General features: G+C 45.5%; 1 protein-coding gene across 1 annotated transcript in view; it reads right to left on the bottom strand.

The window, feature by feature from the left end:
• The window catches only part of PSMB6 (proteasome 20S subunit beta 6), a 53,823-nt gene extending 34,230 nt beyond the window's left edge, over positions 1-19,593 (bottom strand). The window contains exons 1-2 of the mRNA XM_086946227.1: positions 19,442-19,593; positions 6,760-6,827 (exon numbers count right to left, since the gene is read on the bottom strand). Of these exons, the coding sequence (XP_086802353.1) occupies positions 6,760-6,827; positions 19,442-19,549 (176 nt within the window). The 5' untranslated portion in view covers positions 19,550-19,593. The remainder of the gene's footprint in view (positions 1-6,759; positions 6,828-19,441) is intronic.
• Positions 19,594-20,092: the final 499 nt, after the last annotated feature.

Below are 20,092 nucleotides of genomic sequence, written 5' to 3'. Positions count from 1 at the left end.
AGGCCAACAGCCGTTCGTGCTAGGAGGACCGAGTCATCGGCGTACAAGAGTACCGGCAGATGACGCGAGCCCACCTTTGGGCAGTCAGTTCCCAGTGCTATCAGGGCACTCTCCAGGCCATTTATATAAAGGGAGAACAGGAATGGCGCCAAGATACACCCCTGCCTCACCCCGCCCGAGCACGGGAAGGGATCAGTACTCACCCCCCGCACTATAGCGGACCTTGGCAGTGGTGTTCCAATGTAGCTCCCTCAAGATGTTAATAAGATCCGGGTCAATTCCCAGGTTGGACATGAGTGACCATAGTTTGGCTCTGTTGACATTATCGAAAGCCGCTGCTAAGTCCATGAACCCCATGTATATGGAGCCATCAGTCGTCTTGGTGTACTTAGCAGTAAGAAGGTATAGGTTAAGGCATTGGTCACTAGTTGACCTGCCTGTTCTGAACCCATACTGGGTGTCCACCAAGATGTTGTGGGTGTCAGACAGCAGATGTATTGACGAGAGTCCACTTTTTTCCAGCAGGATATTCAATTTAATGGGGAGAGGATCATGGTCTAACAAGATTGCCACCCTGTTATGTTATATCAATTTATAAAGCGCACAGATACTCAGAGTGTCCCGGCGCGTACTTTTGGGAAAAGGAACCACAAACCAAAGCACTATTAAAAGAGAAAGGCTTTTAGCTTTTTTTTTTTTTTTAAAGATAACAGAATCTTGAATACTGCGCAATGCCAAGGGTGAAGCATTCAATGGCAGGGCAGCTTTACGCACAAAGAAACTCCCACCTAGGGGTCTACATCAAAAGTTGGGAGGATGAACACAACTGTCTCGCAAGGTTATAGAAAGCGAACCTCTTCTGAAGGTAGGTAAAATCCAAGCCATATAGGGCCCTATGATAAATAGCCAGTGTTTTGAGGTTTATTCGGGACTCCACCGGGAGCCAGTGCAAAGAGCACAAGTGAGCACGCACACTACACCTGCGAGATATCCCCAGCAGGAGTCTGGCGGCAGAGTTTTGAACAACCTGCAACCTTGTTACAATGTGCGGCTTCAAAGACGTATTGTTTCAGAGGATAGAAATCATTCCGCATAGATGAGGCTTTTAAATGCATCTCTTTCCTGTGCAATGACAAGCAACTTACAGCAACACTGGACAACGCTTGGACAGGGGCGCATTGAGAAGCATGCCAGGGGCAAAGAGAACGCAAAGGGCTAGTAGAGACTAAAGTGTTTGAGGAAGAGTCAAGAGATCGGAATCGCACAATGCATTGTCTGAATGGGCTAGGTCAAATCCGGCTTTGTCACATTTTAAATGGCGCATTATGACCTTGTTCTACTCGCTAGATATTTACCTGTTTAGCATCTTCGTATCCCACTTAGTTACAAACATGTAAAGATGTCAAATGTATATCACGAGCAGTAACATCATATGCTGTACATTGTTGCAAACAGTGTTTTCTTAATTACTAACATTAGTAGCACTGTGGTGGCATGGAGGCCATCGCATGGTCTTGTTTGAGCAGTTATTTTTTTAGGATGAGCTGGAGAAATTCGGTCAATTGCAATTTTTGGATTAGATATATGACTTTAGTGAATGGACTCTAAAATGATTCACAGAGAGCGAGAGGACTGATCTCATTTCTATGATCCTATTGGTAATAGCAGCGACTTTCTAAGTAGCTTAATTTTTTAATTAATTAACCCAACTAATGTGATAACCAAATAGCAGGTACCAATTCTCCTATGAAACAACGCTCACTTTTGAAATGGTGACACTTCAAAAAGGTATCAACATTATATTGTTCTAAACACAAATGCACATCAGCTGCACTCCTTGTTATTAGTTTCAAGAACATTCTTATGCAAATAATACAAGTAAAGGGGTTACCATTTTTCTGAAAAGAGATCAACCTATCATTTGAGGTACAGGGGCAATACAATGATAGAGAAGGCAGAATACTAGGCCTCAAACAGGAATTAAGGTCTGATCATTTAAGTCTGCTTCAAACTTGTAGCCCTAATGAGAAAAAAAAAACTTTATGCAAACTTACTCCATATTGTTTCAGGGCTTACCTGGAGGCAAAGGTAAATGTAGGTGGATATTCTAACATCATGCAGACCCCAGACCTAAATAGAGCAACACCTCACACATACCTTCCATGAACAGAGTTAGTTGTATCAGGCCATTCAACACTTACAGTTAATTGATGTGTGAAACTGAGAGGCACTTCACTCACACGTTACTTTTGAAGCTCCATCAAACTCATTATTAAGTTCTACAACAGGTGCCCAGGTTTTGTTTGACCATACGCTGCCACACTGACACTGGCTGATACCACAAAAAATCTTGCACATCCATGAGTCAGCTTTCCAAGATCTGGCCATGACAGCATCTACCAGGGAAACTTAACTGCACTACTCAGAGGAAAAGGATATCGTGAATTTACTTGAGATAGAGTTTGGGAGTGCAGCTATTAGTCTTTAAGTGCCCATACTACTAAATTAATGTGTGTTGACAAAGCTAAGTGATTAGCTGAATCCCAACTATGTGGATTAAAAGCACAATACAAGATTCTTTGACAGGACTTGGGGATAAGAATTGGAGAAGAGGTACCACAGCAGGTGGTTCGAGAGAATGTAATTTTACATTTCGTTTTATTTTAGCATCTTTTTTTAGCGATGGTTCGCACGCTTACCTTAATGCGAGAATGTGCTGTGCACGCAAATATTTCTGATAGAAACTGTCACCCTGCAGTCTGCACATCTCATTCCAGGGGCGCACAACTGAGAACACGATGTCTAGTTTTATTTTCATAACCTTTTACAGGCTTGCACACTCAGACGGGAGTGCATTCGTGAATGCACTATGGCCAGCTTGCTAACATATAGTAAGTACTAGGGTATGGGGTTGGGTCATCCCAATAGTCAAATCTCATGCCGCATTTACCAAGCAGACAGTCTTCAAAAAAGCGTTGGGATAAAAACAAAGCTAAAACACAGAATGCATCTCGGCGACCAGAGTTTAAAAAAAAAAAAGTTAAAAATCTACGTAACTGTGATACACTTAAGCAGCCTGAGAGGTAGCAGTATTCTGATAAACATCCTGCTCATTCTTTTCAGGACTCCACAGACAAACAATGAGCGAGGAGACCACAGATGGGACCAACCAGACACAAAATATTTTACCAGCTTTTACTCCTCATAGAAGGTAAAGGTTCAGCATAGAAACCCACACACAACGTAGGACACATCCTAGATGTCATTTTTGCTAAAAATGAACTAGTTACCTTTCAAACTTTAACTCCGGTCACCATTTGCTTTCTTTCCAACATAAAACACTAAGAATCGAACCTAAAACCACATGCATGCATCAACCTATTGACCATGGAACAAACTCAATTTGGAACACTTAGAAACACAACTAACCTCCAGTACAGAGCTAGAAACAATACATTCTGTTAAAAAAACGACATGAGTGGCTACAGGAAGCTTTTGATATCCTGATAGCACTCAAAACCACACAACAAAAAAAGAAAACAAGCACCATGGAGAAATACAGAGATAGAAAGGCATAAAACAACAAATTAGAAAGCTGCAACGTGCCTGGCTCAAGACAAACACCAATCATGACAAACTTTGCATACAGAAAAATAACAGACTATACAAAGGCAGCTATCAAAAAGCAAAGAAAAGGTACTATTCAGACCGAATTCAAGATGCTAAATGTGCAAATAAAGAATTCTATAAAATACTCAATGAAATTCGTAAACCAAATTGCCTAGAAGGAGCTCATCCCATTACTCAAGAGTTTGCAGACAAACTGACAAAGCAGACAAGGTGGACTCATACTTAAAACAAAGAAAGTACCAGCGCTGACCCTTTTCCAAAACAACAATCAAAGAATACTCTAACCCAGCTCTCCGTTCCTTACAACACATTTCACACAATGAATTTATATACCTGGTCAGAGCAAGCAGGCCTGCCGGTAGCTTTCTGATACGTGTCCACTGCAAACTTTCAAGACAATTCTTCTAACAACCTTTGTTGCTACTCCAGTAAGAAGAATCATCAATGATTACTTAACTACCGGAATATTTCTCACCCTATACCTCTATCAATATATCCTCTACCTCCTCGCAATTTCTCTCATGAATCCCAAACCCATACCACTAATACCAAAATAACCCTTTCTGGACTCTTCCCTCCTTGCATCATCTCATACCTCTTCTACTACACCGACCCCCCCCAAAAAAGAGTTTCTACACCCTTCCCTCTGACTGTTCTCCTTCCCATCCCTTTTACTCATTCCAAGCCTCTTCCTACTGCTATGACCTCCAAAACAAACAAAAAGTCTAAATCCTTCCCTCTTCCATCCATTCACTATCCTTTTCAATCCAAATAACAGACTAACATGTCCACTCATTTCACTATACTAATACTTTATAGGTTCCAGAGTAGCGTGCAACCTGCCTAAAAATCAATTCAACACCTCATCAAGGAAAGCAAGAGCTATATAAATGCAACGTTTTCCCTCTTCTAGCCCTCTGCTATCCTTCTCAATCCAAATAACGAATATCCATCACTCAAATTACTTTCATATTTCACTATACTAATTCAGCACAAATCCTTTATGTGTTCCAGAGTAGCGTGCCACTTTACGAAAAAGCGATTGGACGCCTCGTCAGGGGTAGTATGCGCTATATAAATGCAAAAACAATACAGTACGATTACTGGAAACCGGGGACTCCTTCTGAATCAATGTTGGAATCTGGGGACCTTTACTGAGATATACCGGGGACTCTAGCCTGAGCAATTTCAAAGTAATAAACCTCAAATCACAAGCATTGGTAAAGCCAATAGTTTTGACTATGTTCGAGGTATTGGCTTTGCCAATGTGTTTAGCCATGTTCTACACCAGCATGCCTGCTTTTCAGCATGGCTAAAAGTGAGTGGTGTAAAGTGGCACAGAGTGGCATAAAGTGTCGAAAAGTGGAGAGGCACAGTCTGTTGTAGAGTGGAGTGGCACAGTGTTGTACAGGAGTGGCACAGTGTTGTACAGGAGTGGCACAGTGTTGTACAGGAGTGGCACAGTGTTGTACAGGAGTGGCACAGTGTTGTACAGGAGTGGCACAGTGTTGTACAGGAGTGGCACAGTGTTGTACAGGAGTGGCACAGTGTTGTACAGGAGTGGCACAGTGTTGTACAGGAGTGGCACAGTGTTGTAAAGTGTAATGGCACAGAGCGTTGTAATGGGGAGCAAGGTCAAGAAGGTAGTGGTGGGGAGTGTTGAAAAGTGGCATTGGGTGACACTGTGTGGAGGGATTCATATGATATATGGTGTGCGTGTAGAGGAAGAAAAAACCCCCACAAGAAACCAAAATCATGGGGCGTGGCTGTATTCAATCTAAATATTGTAAATACAAATCCTTCCAAATCTGCCTGGAGCGAGACTAGCCGGCAAAATAAAACCAGCCGGCTGCCAATGAACACAAAGGGAGTGAGAGTACCGAAGACGCCAACCAATGGAAAGTAAAGGCTGGGATGTAAGCCCTTAATACAATATATGTTGAAGAGACAGCACATGCCTGACGTGAGACCTAAAAATGTGTTTAATCAAATAGCCAAATGATTAAATATTTAATTCAATCTCCAAAAGGTTACCCATTCATAGGAAGCACTCGGACCACCTTTCAAGCTGCAAGCCTTTTACTGGTATGTGTAGAGTCCAGGTTTAGATTCTTTAAGTTTAGAAAGCTTTATTGAAGTATATAAGCACACGTAAACAGCAATTTCTCCCTCTGAAGCGTTTCGAAAATGATTTCTTCTTCAGAGGCGCGGATGGTCGACAGTGTGCAGGGGTGGCACATCCTAGATTTAGCATACGTAATGGCACGCCCTGATTGGGCAGTCCAAATGAAACTTGTGCCGTGCATGCTTGGACACGTAGTTGCTGATTAGATTTCCCGCAGAGCGCCTTGAGACCTCTTTTGGTGATAAGTGCGCTATATAAAAGCATTTGACATTTGACAAATGGTTGCACACCCAATTTCTGCACGTAAGAAGGCTCTGTATGGGCCTCGAAACACAGACCTGTCCTTATCCATGACGATGGCCCCACAATGCCAGTTCAATAAATATCGCCCTGAACTCTCCCCTCAGGGATTTACAGGGTGGTGCATTCCTCGCGGCTGGGCAGCCGCGTATTAATTCAAGCTCCAAAGGTTCATTCATAGGAAGCACTTGGACCACCTTTCAAGCTGCGAGCCTTTTATTGGAATGGGCAGAGTCCAGGTTTAGATCCTGTAAACAGCAGTTTCTCCTTCTGCCCGACGCGTTTCGAAAATGATTTCTTCTTCAGAGGCGCGGAGGGTCGATAGTGTGCAGGTGCGGAACATCCCAGATTCAGCATGCATAATGGCATTGCCCATCCAATAAAAGGCTTGCAGCATGAAAGGTGGTCCGAGTACTTCCTATGAATGGGTAACCTTTGGAGCTTGAACATTATAACAGTTTTAATGTTAATGAAAAGGTTGGAGTTACAGTAAGTTTTTACATTTTCAATGTTGCTTCTTTATTGATGTAAAATGTGCTAATATTTAATTTTCTAAGCAGTCGCAGACGCCCCTGAGTAGGCATTGAGGACCCAAAGAGGTCCGCAGACCACAGATTAAGAACCACTGCTCTAGAATGCAAGCAGGAATACATTATATAGAAATAACTTATGCCTAATATCATTCAACAAAGCTCACTTCTTACCCAGTGGTGGTTCGAGAGTCAGCACCAATGACAACTCCTCCATCAAACTCCACAGCCATAATTGTAGTCTGAAAACGAAGAAACAGGGTGAATTCTAAGATCAGTGGAGCAAGTTCAAGTTACTGCAAAACACTAACATCATCTACCACAGAGCGGAGGCATCATCATTCCAGACTGCGCTTTTTGCCCTTTTCCACAAGGCAGATGACTCGCACGAGAAGGGACCACCGAGTTTACTTGCTCCTCACTTAGGGACAGGAATTCAAGTCCCCTCTCAGTGCAGACTCAACAGCCTCATCTTACTCTGCTCACCTTGGCCATCTGTCAACCCTGGGCTTATCAAGCTTCTCGCTGTCCTCTCCCCAACGTATTCCATACAAAACACCTTTACAAAAGCACTATTAGTGGTAGGGCATCTTCTCTCTATTCTGGAAGTAAAAACACAGGGTAATATAGAAGACCGGTTTAGTGTCCATTAGAAGGCATATTTATTAATAAAATCACAAGAGGAGACCATCAATGCTACAACTATTAGGAGCAAAACATCCTACTAGGCCATTTCACGTGCAATGGTGCCTGTTAAGTCTAGGTAGCTTCTGTTGGGTTTTTCCTTGGGGTGCAAGCAGTGTTTAATCTGTTAAACAATAAAAAAAAACGAAACCAGGGAAGGTGCTCAAGTTTTGGTAGGAGCCTGCATCAGCACTGCCACGGTTGCAGAGTATCAAGGTTCTCCAGTCTTGATTCCATTTTGTGACTATTACACCAACCAGTCCTTCCATATGCTTTATCACTCGTACGGGTTCTTTTGCATTCCTGCTTTCTCTATTTGTGCCAATTTCCTTATCTTTCTCTTAATTTTCCCGATCGTTACCTTTTTCTCCCTTACTTTATGTTAAATGAGGATGATGAAAAATAACAAAAAGTGTTTTTGTAAAGCCCACATTCACCTTTGGGGCAATTTAACCAGAAGGGGTTTATAATCACCCAGCCAAATGAGACTCATTTCACAGCCCTTGAAAATATGAACGGCTGAGTGAACCCACCGAGATTTGAACCCGTGGCCATGAAGTTAAACACAGGTGTCTGGATAGAAAGCATTAGTCCAGAATAAAGCCACCAGACCCTGTGGAAACAATAACTCATAGTCCCAAATTAGTGCTGGTGGCCAAACCTCCAACACTAATTGGTTCCTATGGCGGGCAGCGACTACTGGGCAATATCCTCTGTTGGCACTGTCATTTATGCCAAATGTGCTAATACTATAGCACTGAAACTGGAAACCCAGCAGCGAGCGGTTGTGTTGTGCTCGATCTTAAAAAAAATAACATGGCCTGTTCACACATGTAAAAAAAGAACTAAACTCAGTGTGAAAAAAAGGACAGCAAATAGTACTAAGATTAAATGTGTAGCACTAAGATTAAATGTGTAGATTTTTCGCCTGCACCCATCCATCTGTATTAACATCGGTCAATCTGTTTTTCTATCTGCTTGAAGGACTAAGAGAGCATCAGCATTATTGCACATTTACATGCATTTCAAAATGCCCTGCCATATTGTCATCCCCAAGTGTAATCTGTGCATGTAGCCTGACTATTCAAGTATAGCAGCAACATTCTGAAGCCGGCGCAACAAAAAGAGAACTGCAGATTTAGTAGAATCCGTCTTTTACCATAACTCACTGCATCTTTCTTCTATGCCTTCTGGCATTCTTACTACAAGAAGAGCAATGCATCTGCTTGTTAATGTCACTAAGAAGTTCCTATTTGATCATGTGTTCTGTCCTACGCTTGTTGTATTGAGAAAAGGTATATAAAAGTAGAGTGGAAATCTCATCTCCTACGCTGACGACACCACCACCGCCAGAACCAGCCTCCAGGAAGAATTGAAAGACGTCGCGGAATGGATGAAGCTCAGCTGTCTGAAACTGAACTCAGACAAGGCAGAAGTCCTCATCCTGGGACCTTCCCCCTCTGCCTGGGAAGACTCCTGGTGGCCCTCGGCCCTGGGCTCCGCCCCCAAGCCAACGGACCATGCACGCAACCTGGGCTTCATCCTGGACTCCTCGCTCACAATGACCAAACAAGTCAACGCCGTCTTGTCATCCTGTTTCAACACCCTGCGAATGCTCCGTAAGATCTTCCGGTGGATCCCCACCAAAACCAGGAAGACGGTCACCCAGGCCCTCGTCACCAGCCGACTGGACTACGGGAACACCCTCTACGCGGGAACCACAGCCAAACTCCAGAAAAGACTCCAGCACATACAGAACGCTTATGCACGACTCATCCTGGACATCCCCCGCCACGACCACATCTCTGCCCATCTGAGAGACCTGCACTGGCTCCCAGTCAGCAAGAGGATCACGTTCAGGCTCCTCACCCACGCACACAAGGCTCTCCACGACACGGGCCCCAAATACCTCAACAGCCGCCTCACATTCTACACACCCACCCGCCAGCTTCGATCCGCCAGCCTCGCCCAACGAATCCGCAGAACTACCGCTGGAGGAAGATCCTTCTCCTACCTGGTGGCCAAGACATGGAACTCCCTCCCCGCCCACCTTCGGCTGACCCAGGACCATCTCTCCTTCAGGAAGCAACTCAAGACCTGGCTGTTTGAGCAGTAGCGTCTCCCCCTCCTCCCAGCGCCTTGAGACCCTAGCAGGTGAGTAGCGCGCTTTACAAATTTTGCTGATTGATTGATTGAAATATATAGACGGTAGCATAATATGCACCAACCAGGCAGACACTAAGCACTTTTTCGTTGAAACTGCAATCTGCACTTAGAATACTTTTTATGCTTTCTATTTTTTACATTAAATGTATGTTAGACTTCTATGAGCTTCTGAGTAATTTTACAGTTTTGATAGCAACTGGGCCCAAAGCTTCAGATGTTATCCTGTAAGGCTGTACTTATACCGTTCATGGCCATATTCGGTTTTCTGTCTCTCCTGCGCCCTTTTTCTGCCTTATCTCTGTCTTTTATTGTACCTTTTGTACCAGTGTCCTCTCTGCTCACTTAGTCATTTTCTGTCTCTGTGCTGTTCCCGCCGCTGCTGCCCCCGCGGCCTCTCACCCCCACCCCCTGCCAGTTACCGCCTCCCAGCTGCCCTTTCCTACCCCTGCATCAACTTAATGGCAGTTGTGCCAAAGGCAGGCCTGTCTGCACCCATCCGCAGCCAGCACCCTGGATCTATGACACCCCACCGCTACAACTCCGCCGCCCTCCTGTCGACAATCCCTCACCATCAACAGCCCCCACTCCACTCAAGAACCCACACATCACCGAAGCCCTGACGTGCATTCTCCTCAACGTGCGATCCCTACACAGACACACCATGGAGATCTGGGACCTGCTTAACACCCTCTCGCTAGAAGTCGTCTTATCAGAAACATGGACCAACGCCACCTCCGCCCCCGAAATCGCGACTGCCATCCCAGACGGATACAAGATCCAAAGAAAGGACCGCCCCCACTGCCCAGGAGGAGGACTTGCCATCACACACAAGAGCTCACTCCGACTCTCCAGCACCAGCAACCCCCTCTCCAACACAGAGCACCTCCACTTCCAGACCAGCCCCAGAACCAAGCTGCGCGGGACCCTCGTCTACGGACCACCCAGGCCTCGCGCCTCCTCCCGCACCACCACTGCCGACCTCGTTGTACCCCACGCCATCGCTGCCACGGACTACATTCTCATCGGAGACCCTAACTTCCACCTTGACAACCACAGCGACCTCGACTCCACCACCCTCTGACAACCTCGGACTGAAGCAGCTCGTCACCACCCCCACCCACTGAGCCAGACACACCCTCGACCCCATCTTCGCAGGAGGGACAAACATTCACTTCAGCCACACCACGCAGCCCCTCGGGACAGACCACCACTGCGTACAATTCACCTTCAACACCACCACAGCACTCAAACCTGCCCCGCGCCCGCCACAAAGAGGAATAAGATCACAGAGGAACATCTCAACTCCACCCTCCTCCACTACCCCCCCCTCCGCCATGACCGACACTAACTCCGCAGCCAAAGAACTACACCGCTGGATCTCCAGCTGCGCAGACAAGCTCCCCCCCCCCCGCCACCCCATCAAACAACGCCCCCTGAAGGCCACCTAATTCACCACCTACCTCCAAGAAGCCAGGCGCTACTGCGGACGCCTCAAAAAAAACTCTTGAGGAACAGGAAAACCACAGGAACGCCCTGGATGAACAATAGCTGCCTGAAGCTCAACTCTGAGAAGACAGAGGTCCTCATCCTCTCCTCCACCGCCTGGGACAACACCTGGTGGCCTTCCGACCTCGGAAAACCACTGACTCCATCAGACCACGCCCGAAACCTCTGCATCATCCTAGACTCTGCCCTCACCATGACCCGCCAGATCAACAATGTCGCCTCCACCTGCTTAAATATCCTCTGCAAGACCTTCAAGTGGACCCACCCACCCCAAATGCAGAAAGACAGTCACCCACGCACTTGTGACCAGCAGACTGGACTACTGGAAAGCCTTCTATGCCGGAATCAACTGAACCCTGCTACACAAGCCCCAAACCATCCAGAACACTGCAGCCAGACTCCTCCTCGCAACCCCACGACAAAAGCACATGACCCAGCACATACGAGACCTCCACTGGCTCCCTGTCAAGCAGAGAGTAACTATCAAGCTACTCACCTACGCCTACAAATCCCTCCACAACATCAGACACAAATACCTCAACAAGAGAGTCTCCTTCCACGTACCCTAAAGGAACCTCCGCTCCGCCTACCTTGCCCTTGCACAGACTCCACACATCCGCAGAGAAGGCAGAAGAGCCTTCTCTTAAGTACGAGCTCTCAGTCGGCATCAGACGCTCCCCTACTCTGCACACCTTCAGGAAGAGCCTCAAGACCTGGCTCTTCAACTGATCTGAGCTGCAGACAACAACTGGCCTACAGGTGTCTGGGTGGGAATGCTCCTGGGCCACTGAAAGACATTTTTTGTTAAGTTTACAGTCTTTACATCAGGGAAAAAAGCATCTTAATGGCACGTTCTGGTTTTGAAGGCTTCTAGAGTAAGAAGTTACAGGTCAGACAAGTTATTACTGCTACTGGACAGCCAGCAATGGAGGTGGCGGGTTTAACTCTAGCAGGGAGGGGGGGAGACCAACTGGGGACAAAAGGAAGGACACTACCATTCAATGATGAAACTAGTTTCGAGGAGGAGGTCCCAGGGAAAGATCATGTAGTTGGTCAAGGCTAAGATGCATTACTTGCCATATTGGGCAGTAGGAAATCTATGTACCCTACGCACAGCATCATTTACTTTTGTCCCATGAACACTCACATATGTGGCTAGGGAAATACCATAGTTATGGAGGACTAAACAGAACTGGACTGTAAGGGGGTCTTACCCGAGAGGAAAAAAAACGTATTGTCCTAGACTAGAATCAATATTCTACAACTGCCTGTCATGTCACAGCAGGGCGAGCTCAGCTCTAATCTCCATCACTAAAACAACAGTGACGTTCAGGAAAGAATTAAAAAACACCAGCGCTTCCCAAAGCCCCGGAGAAGAATTTCAACCCAACAGATTATTGATATCAAATTTTTCGTGCAGAAGGTATACTAATAGGGGAGATTAAAAATGCATACCAACTTCTCTTCTTAATGTTCCTGAACCCCTCCACCCCATACACGATACAGCCTCTAAACCCCTTCACACCAGCAGGGTCCTCCAACGCCAACCTGTAACTCTGTAGCCTCCCTGCTCACCCGTAGCATATTCCTGACCCCTTCACTGTTGTGAAGAACCCCATCCAAAGCCATAGTTCTCTTTCCAATTATATGAAGAACACCCTGCCTTAGGATATAAAGGCCCTAACCAGAGGGTCCAACAAATATGTATGAAGGGGTGATTAGCCTAGGGGTTGACACAACACATAACAGTCACATGGTCAAATCAAGAATGAACAATACAATTCATATTTGAAAATATATATGTTTTTTTATTTTTAAGGATAACAATGATATAAATATAAAGTTTTTAGGTATCACATGTATATATAGATCATAAATAAGACAGACATAGATAAGCAAACAACATAGTAAGGAAAATTCTATCCTACCCAGTAACGGCCACACTACACACGCTCTAACTCACTTACTTCAATCTTTACCCACTCTTTCCTATTTAATCTCATTCACCATTCATGCTACATTCATTCATCTAATCCTGGCGAGTACAACACAAGGGTGGTTTAACGTGTTGTATAGATCGGGGTGTTTTAATCCAGGGAGATGGTTTTGACTACGGGTCCTGATGTAAAAAGGACAATAGCCATTTTCCTGGAGACATACGCCGACGCGCGTTTCGGTGGCAGGCCAATGGGGCCACACCTTCGTCAGGGCAAAGGGCAGTATACTGGGAGGGGGCACAGGAGAAAAAGCAATCTGAAAGATAGAGAACGAAAACAAATTTCATTTTACTTATATCTAAATGTATATGTTTTTCAGAGAGTACTTCTGTGCTAACAACATATATTCTTTACAATTTAATATGCAGTAAAACATCTTAGACATATGAAATCACTAAGGTTCAGGAAACTTGATTTTAACCCTCTGATAAACTTTGGAGCCAGGCTCCTACACTTGACCGGTGATTGCTGTGCACTGTCAAACCCTCTAGAAACACTCCCTGGGAGGGATTCCCTATTACGTGGAATCTATAAAGGCGTCAAGATAGCCTTAACCAAATGGACCATAGAGCACAATTTACAACAACACTCAATCTTCATTTTCAAACAGATATTAAAAACCTTTTTTTGTGTATCAGCCACATTCACATAGTTCATGGTACATACCAGAATTATTTTCTTTTGTACACACATGATCCTATAAATGAGGACAGGAGCCTGGTCCTCGAGGAGCAGATAGTTAAGCTAATCCTGGTTCAGTCAATGGAGGTCTTAGTTGAAGGCTAAACCCAAATTTACTATCGCTTTTTCTCTCAATATTTTTACCTGTAGGTGTATTTTATTCAGCTATTCAAGAGATGTCCTAACGCAGTTGGGGCCAGTTTTTTGTAGGCAACACTTCAAGTCGGTTCGGGTCCTGTAAGGGGGATAAATTAATGTCATCCTAGTTCCAACTGCTCAGATGTTTCTATTTGGGCCAGAAATTCAATCGGTAACCCATATCCCTACTTAACTTAAGCGCTATAGGTGTATAGAAAACCCTTTTTGACATCCCTCTAATTTTTAAGAAAGGAGGTCAGGGCTCCTGCATATGATCTGGTAAGGGGGAGTTTGTCTTTAACAGGCTGGGGATAATATGGCGCTTTCATGATTCAGGATACCTACTGTTATCACCAGCACCTCAGCGTAGTGTTTTTCTCTTTCAAGGCTCACAAATCTCATGCACGCTTTGAACAAGGATGTGCATCCGTCCAGCCTATAGATAAAAACGTGGCATGGATCACTATGATGGTATGATTAGAAAGATAAATTCTTTACAGTGTGAGGTAAGAGGCACAATTCCCAAACAGTGTTTTAGGGGGTTACATGATCACATTTAAGTGCAGCTGATGGTCTGAATACATACCAGCGCCGCCGGATAGTACAGGCTAGACTTTCTTTTTATATGTCCTGGGGTCCACAAAGGTATACAGGTTTAGTTAGATGTATGGCAAGCCTGTGGGAAAAGGTGGCATTTAGTAAGTGCTAAGCCGCTCAGGGTTAAAGACATTTACGAATTTAGTCCCATAAAGGGGCTGGCTGATCTAGGGCCAAAGAGTGAAAAAGACAGAGTAGTATCATCAGTTATTTTAAGCCCATGCCGGATTCCTATGTTTTTCCTATAAAAACATCGGTTTCGCGGGCTTACCTTTATTACGAAAAGCTGTCTCTGTGGAGCAGGGGTTCCGCCGACCAAGTGTACCGGCCAAATGGTGACAACTGGATTCTCCCTCGTAACTTTCGGCATTTCGATTAAATAGCGCCATGTTCGCGCCTTTGTTTAAGTGATACCAGCTGTGTGTGCTATCATAAAGATAGACGACGGACTATCTATTTCCCTAGATCAGCCAGCCCCTTTATGGGTCACCTACCTCCGAGGGAAGACGGCACTTAGACCTGTATCCCACGAGGAAAATCCATTATATACCAAAAGAATTGCTCATCTGAACCCCGGTCTAGGAACAGCACTTATTATATGGAAGGTAAATCTGGGACTAAATTCGTAAATGTCTTTAACCCTGAGCGGCTTAGCACTTACTAAATGCCACCTTTTCCCACAGGCTTGCCATACATCTAACTAAACCTGTATACCTTTGTGGACCCCAGGACATATAAAAAGAAAGTCTAGCCTGTACTATCCGGCGGCGCTGGTATGTATTCAGACCATCAGCTGCACTTAAATGTGATCATGTAACCCCCTAAAACACTGTTTGGGAATTGTGCCTCTTACCTCACACTGTAAAGAATTTATCTTTCTAATCATACCATCATAGTGATCCATGCCACGTTTTTATCTATAGGCTGGACGGATGCACATCCTTGTTCAAAGCGTGCATGAGATTTGTGAGCCTTGAAAGAGAAAAACACTACGCTGAGGTGCTGGTGATAACAGTAGGTATCCTGAATCATGAAAGCGCCATATTATCCCCAGTCTGTTAAAGACAAACTCCCCCTTACCAGATCATATGCAGGAGCCCTGACCTCCTTTCTTAAAAATTAGAGGGATGTCAAAAAGGGTTTTCTATACACCTATAGCGCTTAAGTTAAGTAGGGATATGGGTTACCGATTGAATTTCTGGCCCAAATAGAAACATCTGAGCAGTTGGAACTAGGATGACATTAATTTATCCCCCTTACAGGACCCGAACCGACTTGAAGTGTTGCCTACAAAAAACTGGCCCCAACTGCGTTAGGACATCTCTTGAATAGCTGAATAAAATACACCTACAGGTAAAAATATTGAGAGAAAAAGCGATAGTAAATTTGGGTTTAGCCTTCAACTAAGACCTCCATTGACTGAACCAGGATTAGCTTAACTATCTGCTCCTCGAGGACCAGGCTCCTGTCCTCATTTATAGGATCATGTGTGCACAAAAGAAAATAATTCTGGTATGTACCATGAACTATGTGAATGTGGCTGATACACAAAAAAAAGGTTTTTAATATCTGTTTGAAAATGAAGATTGAGTGTTGTTGTAAATTGTGCTCTATGGTCCATTTGGTTAAGGCTATCTTGACGCCTTTATAGATTCCACGTAATAGGGAATCCCTCCCAGGGAGTGTTTCTAGAGGGTTTGACAGTGCACAGCAATCACCGGTCAAGTGTAGGAGCCTGGCTCCAAAGTTTATCAGAGGGTTAAAATCAAGTTTCCTGAACCTTAGTGATTTCATATGTCTAAGATGTTTTACTGCATATTAAATTGTAAAGAATATATGTTGTTAGCACAGAAGTACTCTCTGAAAAACATATACATTTTGATATAAGTAAAATGAAATTTGTTTTCGTTCTCTATCTTTCAGATTGCTTTTTCTCCTGTGCCCCCTCCCAGTATACTGCCCTTTGCCCTGACGAAGGTGTGGCCCCATTGGCCTGCCACCGAAACGCGCGTCGGCGTATGTCTCCAGGAAAATGGCTATTGTCCTTTTTACATCAGGACCCGTAGTCAAAACCATCTCCCTGGATTAAAACACCCCGATCTATACAACACGTTAAACCACCCTTGTGTTGTACTCGCCAGGATTAGATGAATGAATGTAGCATGAATGGTGAATGAGATTAAATAGGAAAGAGTGGGTAAAGATTGAAGTAAGTGAGTTAGAGTGTGTGTAGTGTGGCCGTTACTGGGTAGGATAGAATTTTCCTTACTATGTTGTTTGCTTATCTATGTCTGTCTTATTTATGATCTATATATACATGTGATACCTAAAAACTTTATATTTATATCATTGTTATCCTTAAAAATAAAAAAACATATATATTTTCAAATATGAATTGTATTGTTCATTCTTGATTTGACCATGTGACTTATGTGTTGTGTCAACCCCTAGGCTAATCACCCCTTCATACATATTTGTTGGACCCTCTGGTTAGGGCCTTTATATCCTAAGGCAGGGTGTTCTTCTTTTCTATTTGCATTGGTTTTTCCCCCTACTACCTGCCTACATCCTAAAGTTACCCTTGGGGAACCCCCTTCTGTGTCTACTCTTTCCAATTATAGTCTACCCACCTACTCTACAGCTGCCTTCAGAAAGCCATTTCACCAGTGGTGGTTCTCCTACGCTACTACTTTATTTTCATGTCAAATATTGCCAAACTAAGTGCACAGGGCATAAAGGGGCCCATTAGGATGGTCCGCCCGCCACCCCGGCGTAAAACAGATGCGCCCTCCATAAGGGCATCGGTCCGGTGGGGGCCATTAGGATGCGCCCATCCCGCATTTTTAACATTGCGGCGGGCGGTGCTTTGAGCACCGCCCGCCGCAATGCTAAAAATGCACATTGCGCAGTTCAATAGACAACGTGACAGACCCGGTGCGGTGCATGCCACGTTGTACATTGAAGTGCAAGGCGGTACCATAGGTACCCCCCATGTGCGCCCCCCACCTCCCAGAATCCCTGGGGGCCCGCAACAGCCCCCGCAGGTGATTCCCCGCATGCCTTTCCGTGGCAGCAACTCTGCCACGGAAAGGTGGAGAAGTGTGGCTCAGGGGTTAGAGGCGGCAGACCCGGAAGCTGAGATTGGCCCTGGACCAGGGTTCAATTCCAATTCCCCGCCTCGGCGGGTCTTGGGCTAAAAATTCCGCGGACTTGATAATTCTCGCTCCGGTGCTTTCTCGACTCACGGGTTCACACTCTGCGACTCTGGGCAATAGCTTGCTTAATCTCCACAACGGCCCCTCGCTGCGGGATGCCTGGCTTTAACCTTGTGGATACCCTGCCTGGGGTTATCTCACAGGGGAATACCAGGACGGGTTCCCTAAGCAAGCGCCGGGAAACCCACTGCGGGGAGCTGTGCGCTATATAAGCTCAAATACATTTACATAAGCATGTTCCCGCCCACATCCTAATATGGATGGCTGTATCTAACAGACACCGCATAAAACCCTTTTCCGCGCAGTTGACATGTTGACCGGGCGGAAAAGCGGAGGACGGTCTTTCTGTCTGCCACAGCCCCCCGCCATAGTAATATGGCAGGGGTGGGGGGAAATGGGTGGAGGGCGGGTTAGTATGTCAGGCTGATTGCCACCGCCCGACATCCTAATGGGACCCATAAAGTGTCAAATTGTCATCTTGCCCGTTTTCTGTGAATGTATGCCTTTGACCATGTGCCTTTTCTGCACTGGTGAAATGTGTAGCTAAATCAATGCTGCCTTTTTTCCATGTACTGCACTACATCAATTTTCCTTAGCAAACAAGGAAAAAGGAATGCCCCAAAAGACTTTTTGCAAGTCATCTTAAGGATCAGGCTTCTCCCAATCTTTACTTAATGCAGGACAGACAAACGTAATAACCTTTTTGGCTCAAATTACTGCATATAGTAGTATGTACAATTTACTTGAGGTTTTATATCAAATCAGGTCTGCATCAACACACTTCACTATCACAGATGACAAAACGTGTAGCAAATCAAACTATTCAGTACATCTACAATAAGCAGGTTTAAAAAAATATATATTATTCGGAGTCAGCGTTTCCCCCTTCACTTGCAGAACTAAATGTTAAGATTGCATGGACCATAGATTAAACCTTGCAGTCACACACTCTGGCATAGAGTACGTAATTCCCTGAAATATCCTTTGAGTGAGAAATATCAGACCCCCCTACAACCAGGTTTGAGATGTCTCCCCTACTGTCACTCCTGATCGGACCCCTTATACCCCTCATTGGCAATATTGCTACTAGATACTCCTTAGTTGGCCCCATAGAGTGGTCACTGGTACCCCTGGTCTCTAATGGTAGACATGCTTCCAGGACCACTGCACATGTCAAACAACATTCGACCCAAGAGTGTCCGACAAGCCTGGCTGTCTGTAACCAGAACAGACAGAAAAGCGTATTTATATTTCAGACTTGGATTAGAGATGCCAAAGACCCTCCCAACAGGATTTATAATTTCAGCCAACCGTAATCAGACCAGGTAGTCAAGTCCTTGAACACGAAAGGGTCATAGGCCCAATGCTAATCCGATTTACCACATAAAAGCTGAAGTCCCGGGTGACTTAAGAATAGTCAATTCCCACAGGCCCTACTTCCATCTGCCACCCGCTTGATGCCTGGACACACTGAAGCATTATGGATTATATTATAAGCACTGTGACTTGTGCTAAGGGGTGGCTGTAAAGCAGATCATCCACCTGCCCTCCGACTCCTCAGAAGAACCTACAGGATTACACATCGGCCACACAGTACAGGAAGAGCAACTAATGCAGAGTGTGCCCGGCCTGTCACTGCTGTTCCCCATCACAGAGGGAGGCCGGCGACCCCCAACAGGACAAGGTACCTTCAGGGCACTCACACACAACACCACAGCGCCTCGAGGAGTCTGGAGCGCTATATACCATGGCATTCACACTTCCTGCCCCTGACTCCTCAGTGGAGACCCCCACCTCGGGCTCACTACACCGGTTGGTCTGACTGTAGTCCAGTGCCGGCCCTTGCAGACACAGCCCCCTCGCAGCACTCACCCCGGTGCTGACTTCCCGCCCCATCCAGTCGGGGCAGAGGTCAGCGCAGCTCCCGGGCCGGGCTCCGCTGTGTCCCCGCTGCTGCTGTTGCATCGTTGCCGCCGCCATGTTGTGCTGTGTAACGACTGTCGCAACTCGCGTCGCTTGACGGCTGGAGCGAGACAGTGCGCATGCGCCAAAGCGGACGCATGCGCGGATCTGGCTGGTGTTTCCGGGACCGACAGCCATCTTGGAGGAACTCTAGCCTGCGCCGTCACGGCAAGGTGTACTGCGCATGCGTCATATGAATAAATGCTTGAATGAAAGTGACATTATTAGTAAAACTCGTCCTACGGATGCGTTTATTTATTTATTTATTTAATGCATTCTTATAAAGCGCGGACTTTACCCGAAGGTGTCAGAGCGCAGTGCAATAGAGCCAGTTACTTTACATGAGAGAACTGTTACAGGAATGGAACAAATAACAAGCATTAGAAATGCAATAGGTCTCGCAGCATTAGAGTTAGTGCTTTTAGAATTGTTAATGGTTTTTTTTGTAAATCTTTAGCATGAGGGTGAGGGTGAGTGAGGGTGGGTGAGGGTGGGTGAGTGAGTGTGAGTGAGGGTGTGTGGGTGAGTGTGGGTGAGTGTGGGTGAGTGTGGGTGAGTGTG

Source organism: Lissotriton vulgaris, chromosome 12, assembly GCF_964263255.1.
Source record: "Lissotriton vulgaris chromosome 12, aLisVul1.2, whole genome shotgun sequence".
Lineage (NCBI taxonomy): Eukaryota > Metazoa > Chordata > Amphibia > Caudata > Salamandridae > Lissotriton > Lissotriton vulgaris.
This window is presented reverse-complemented; position numbering and strand designations above follow the sequence as displayed.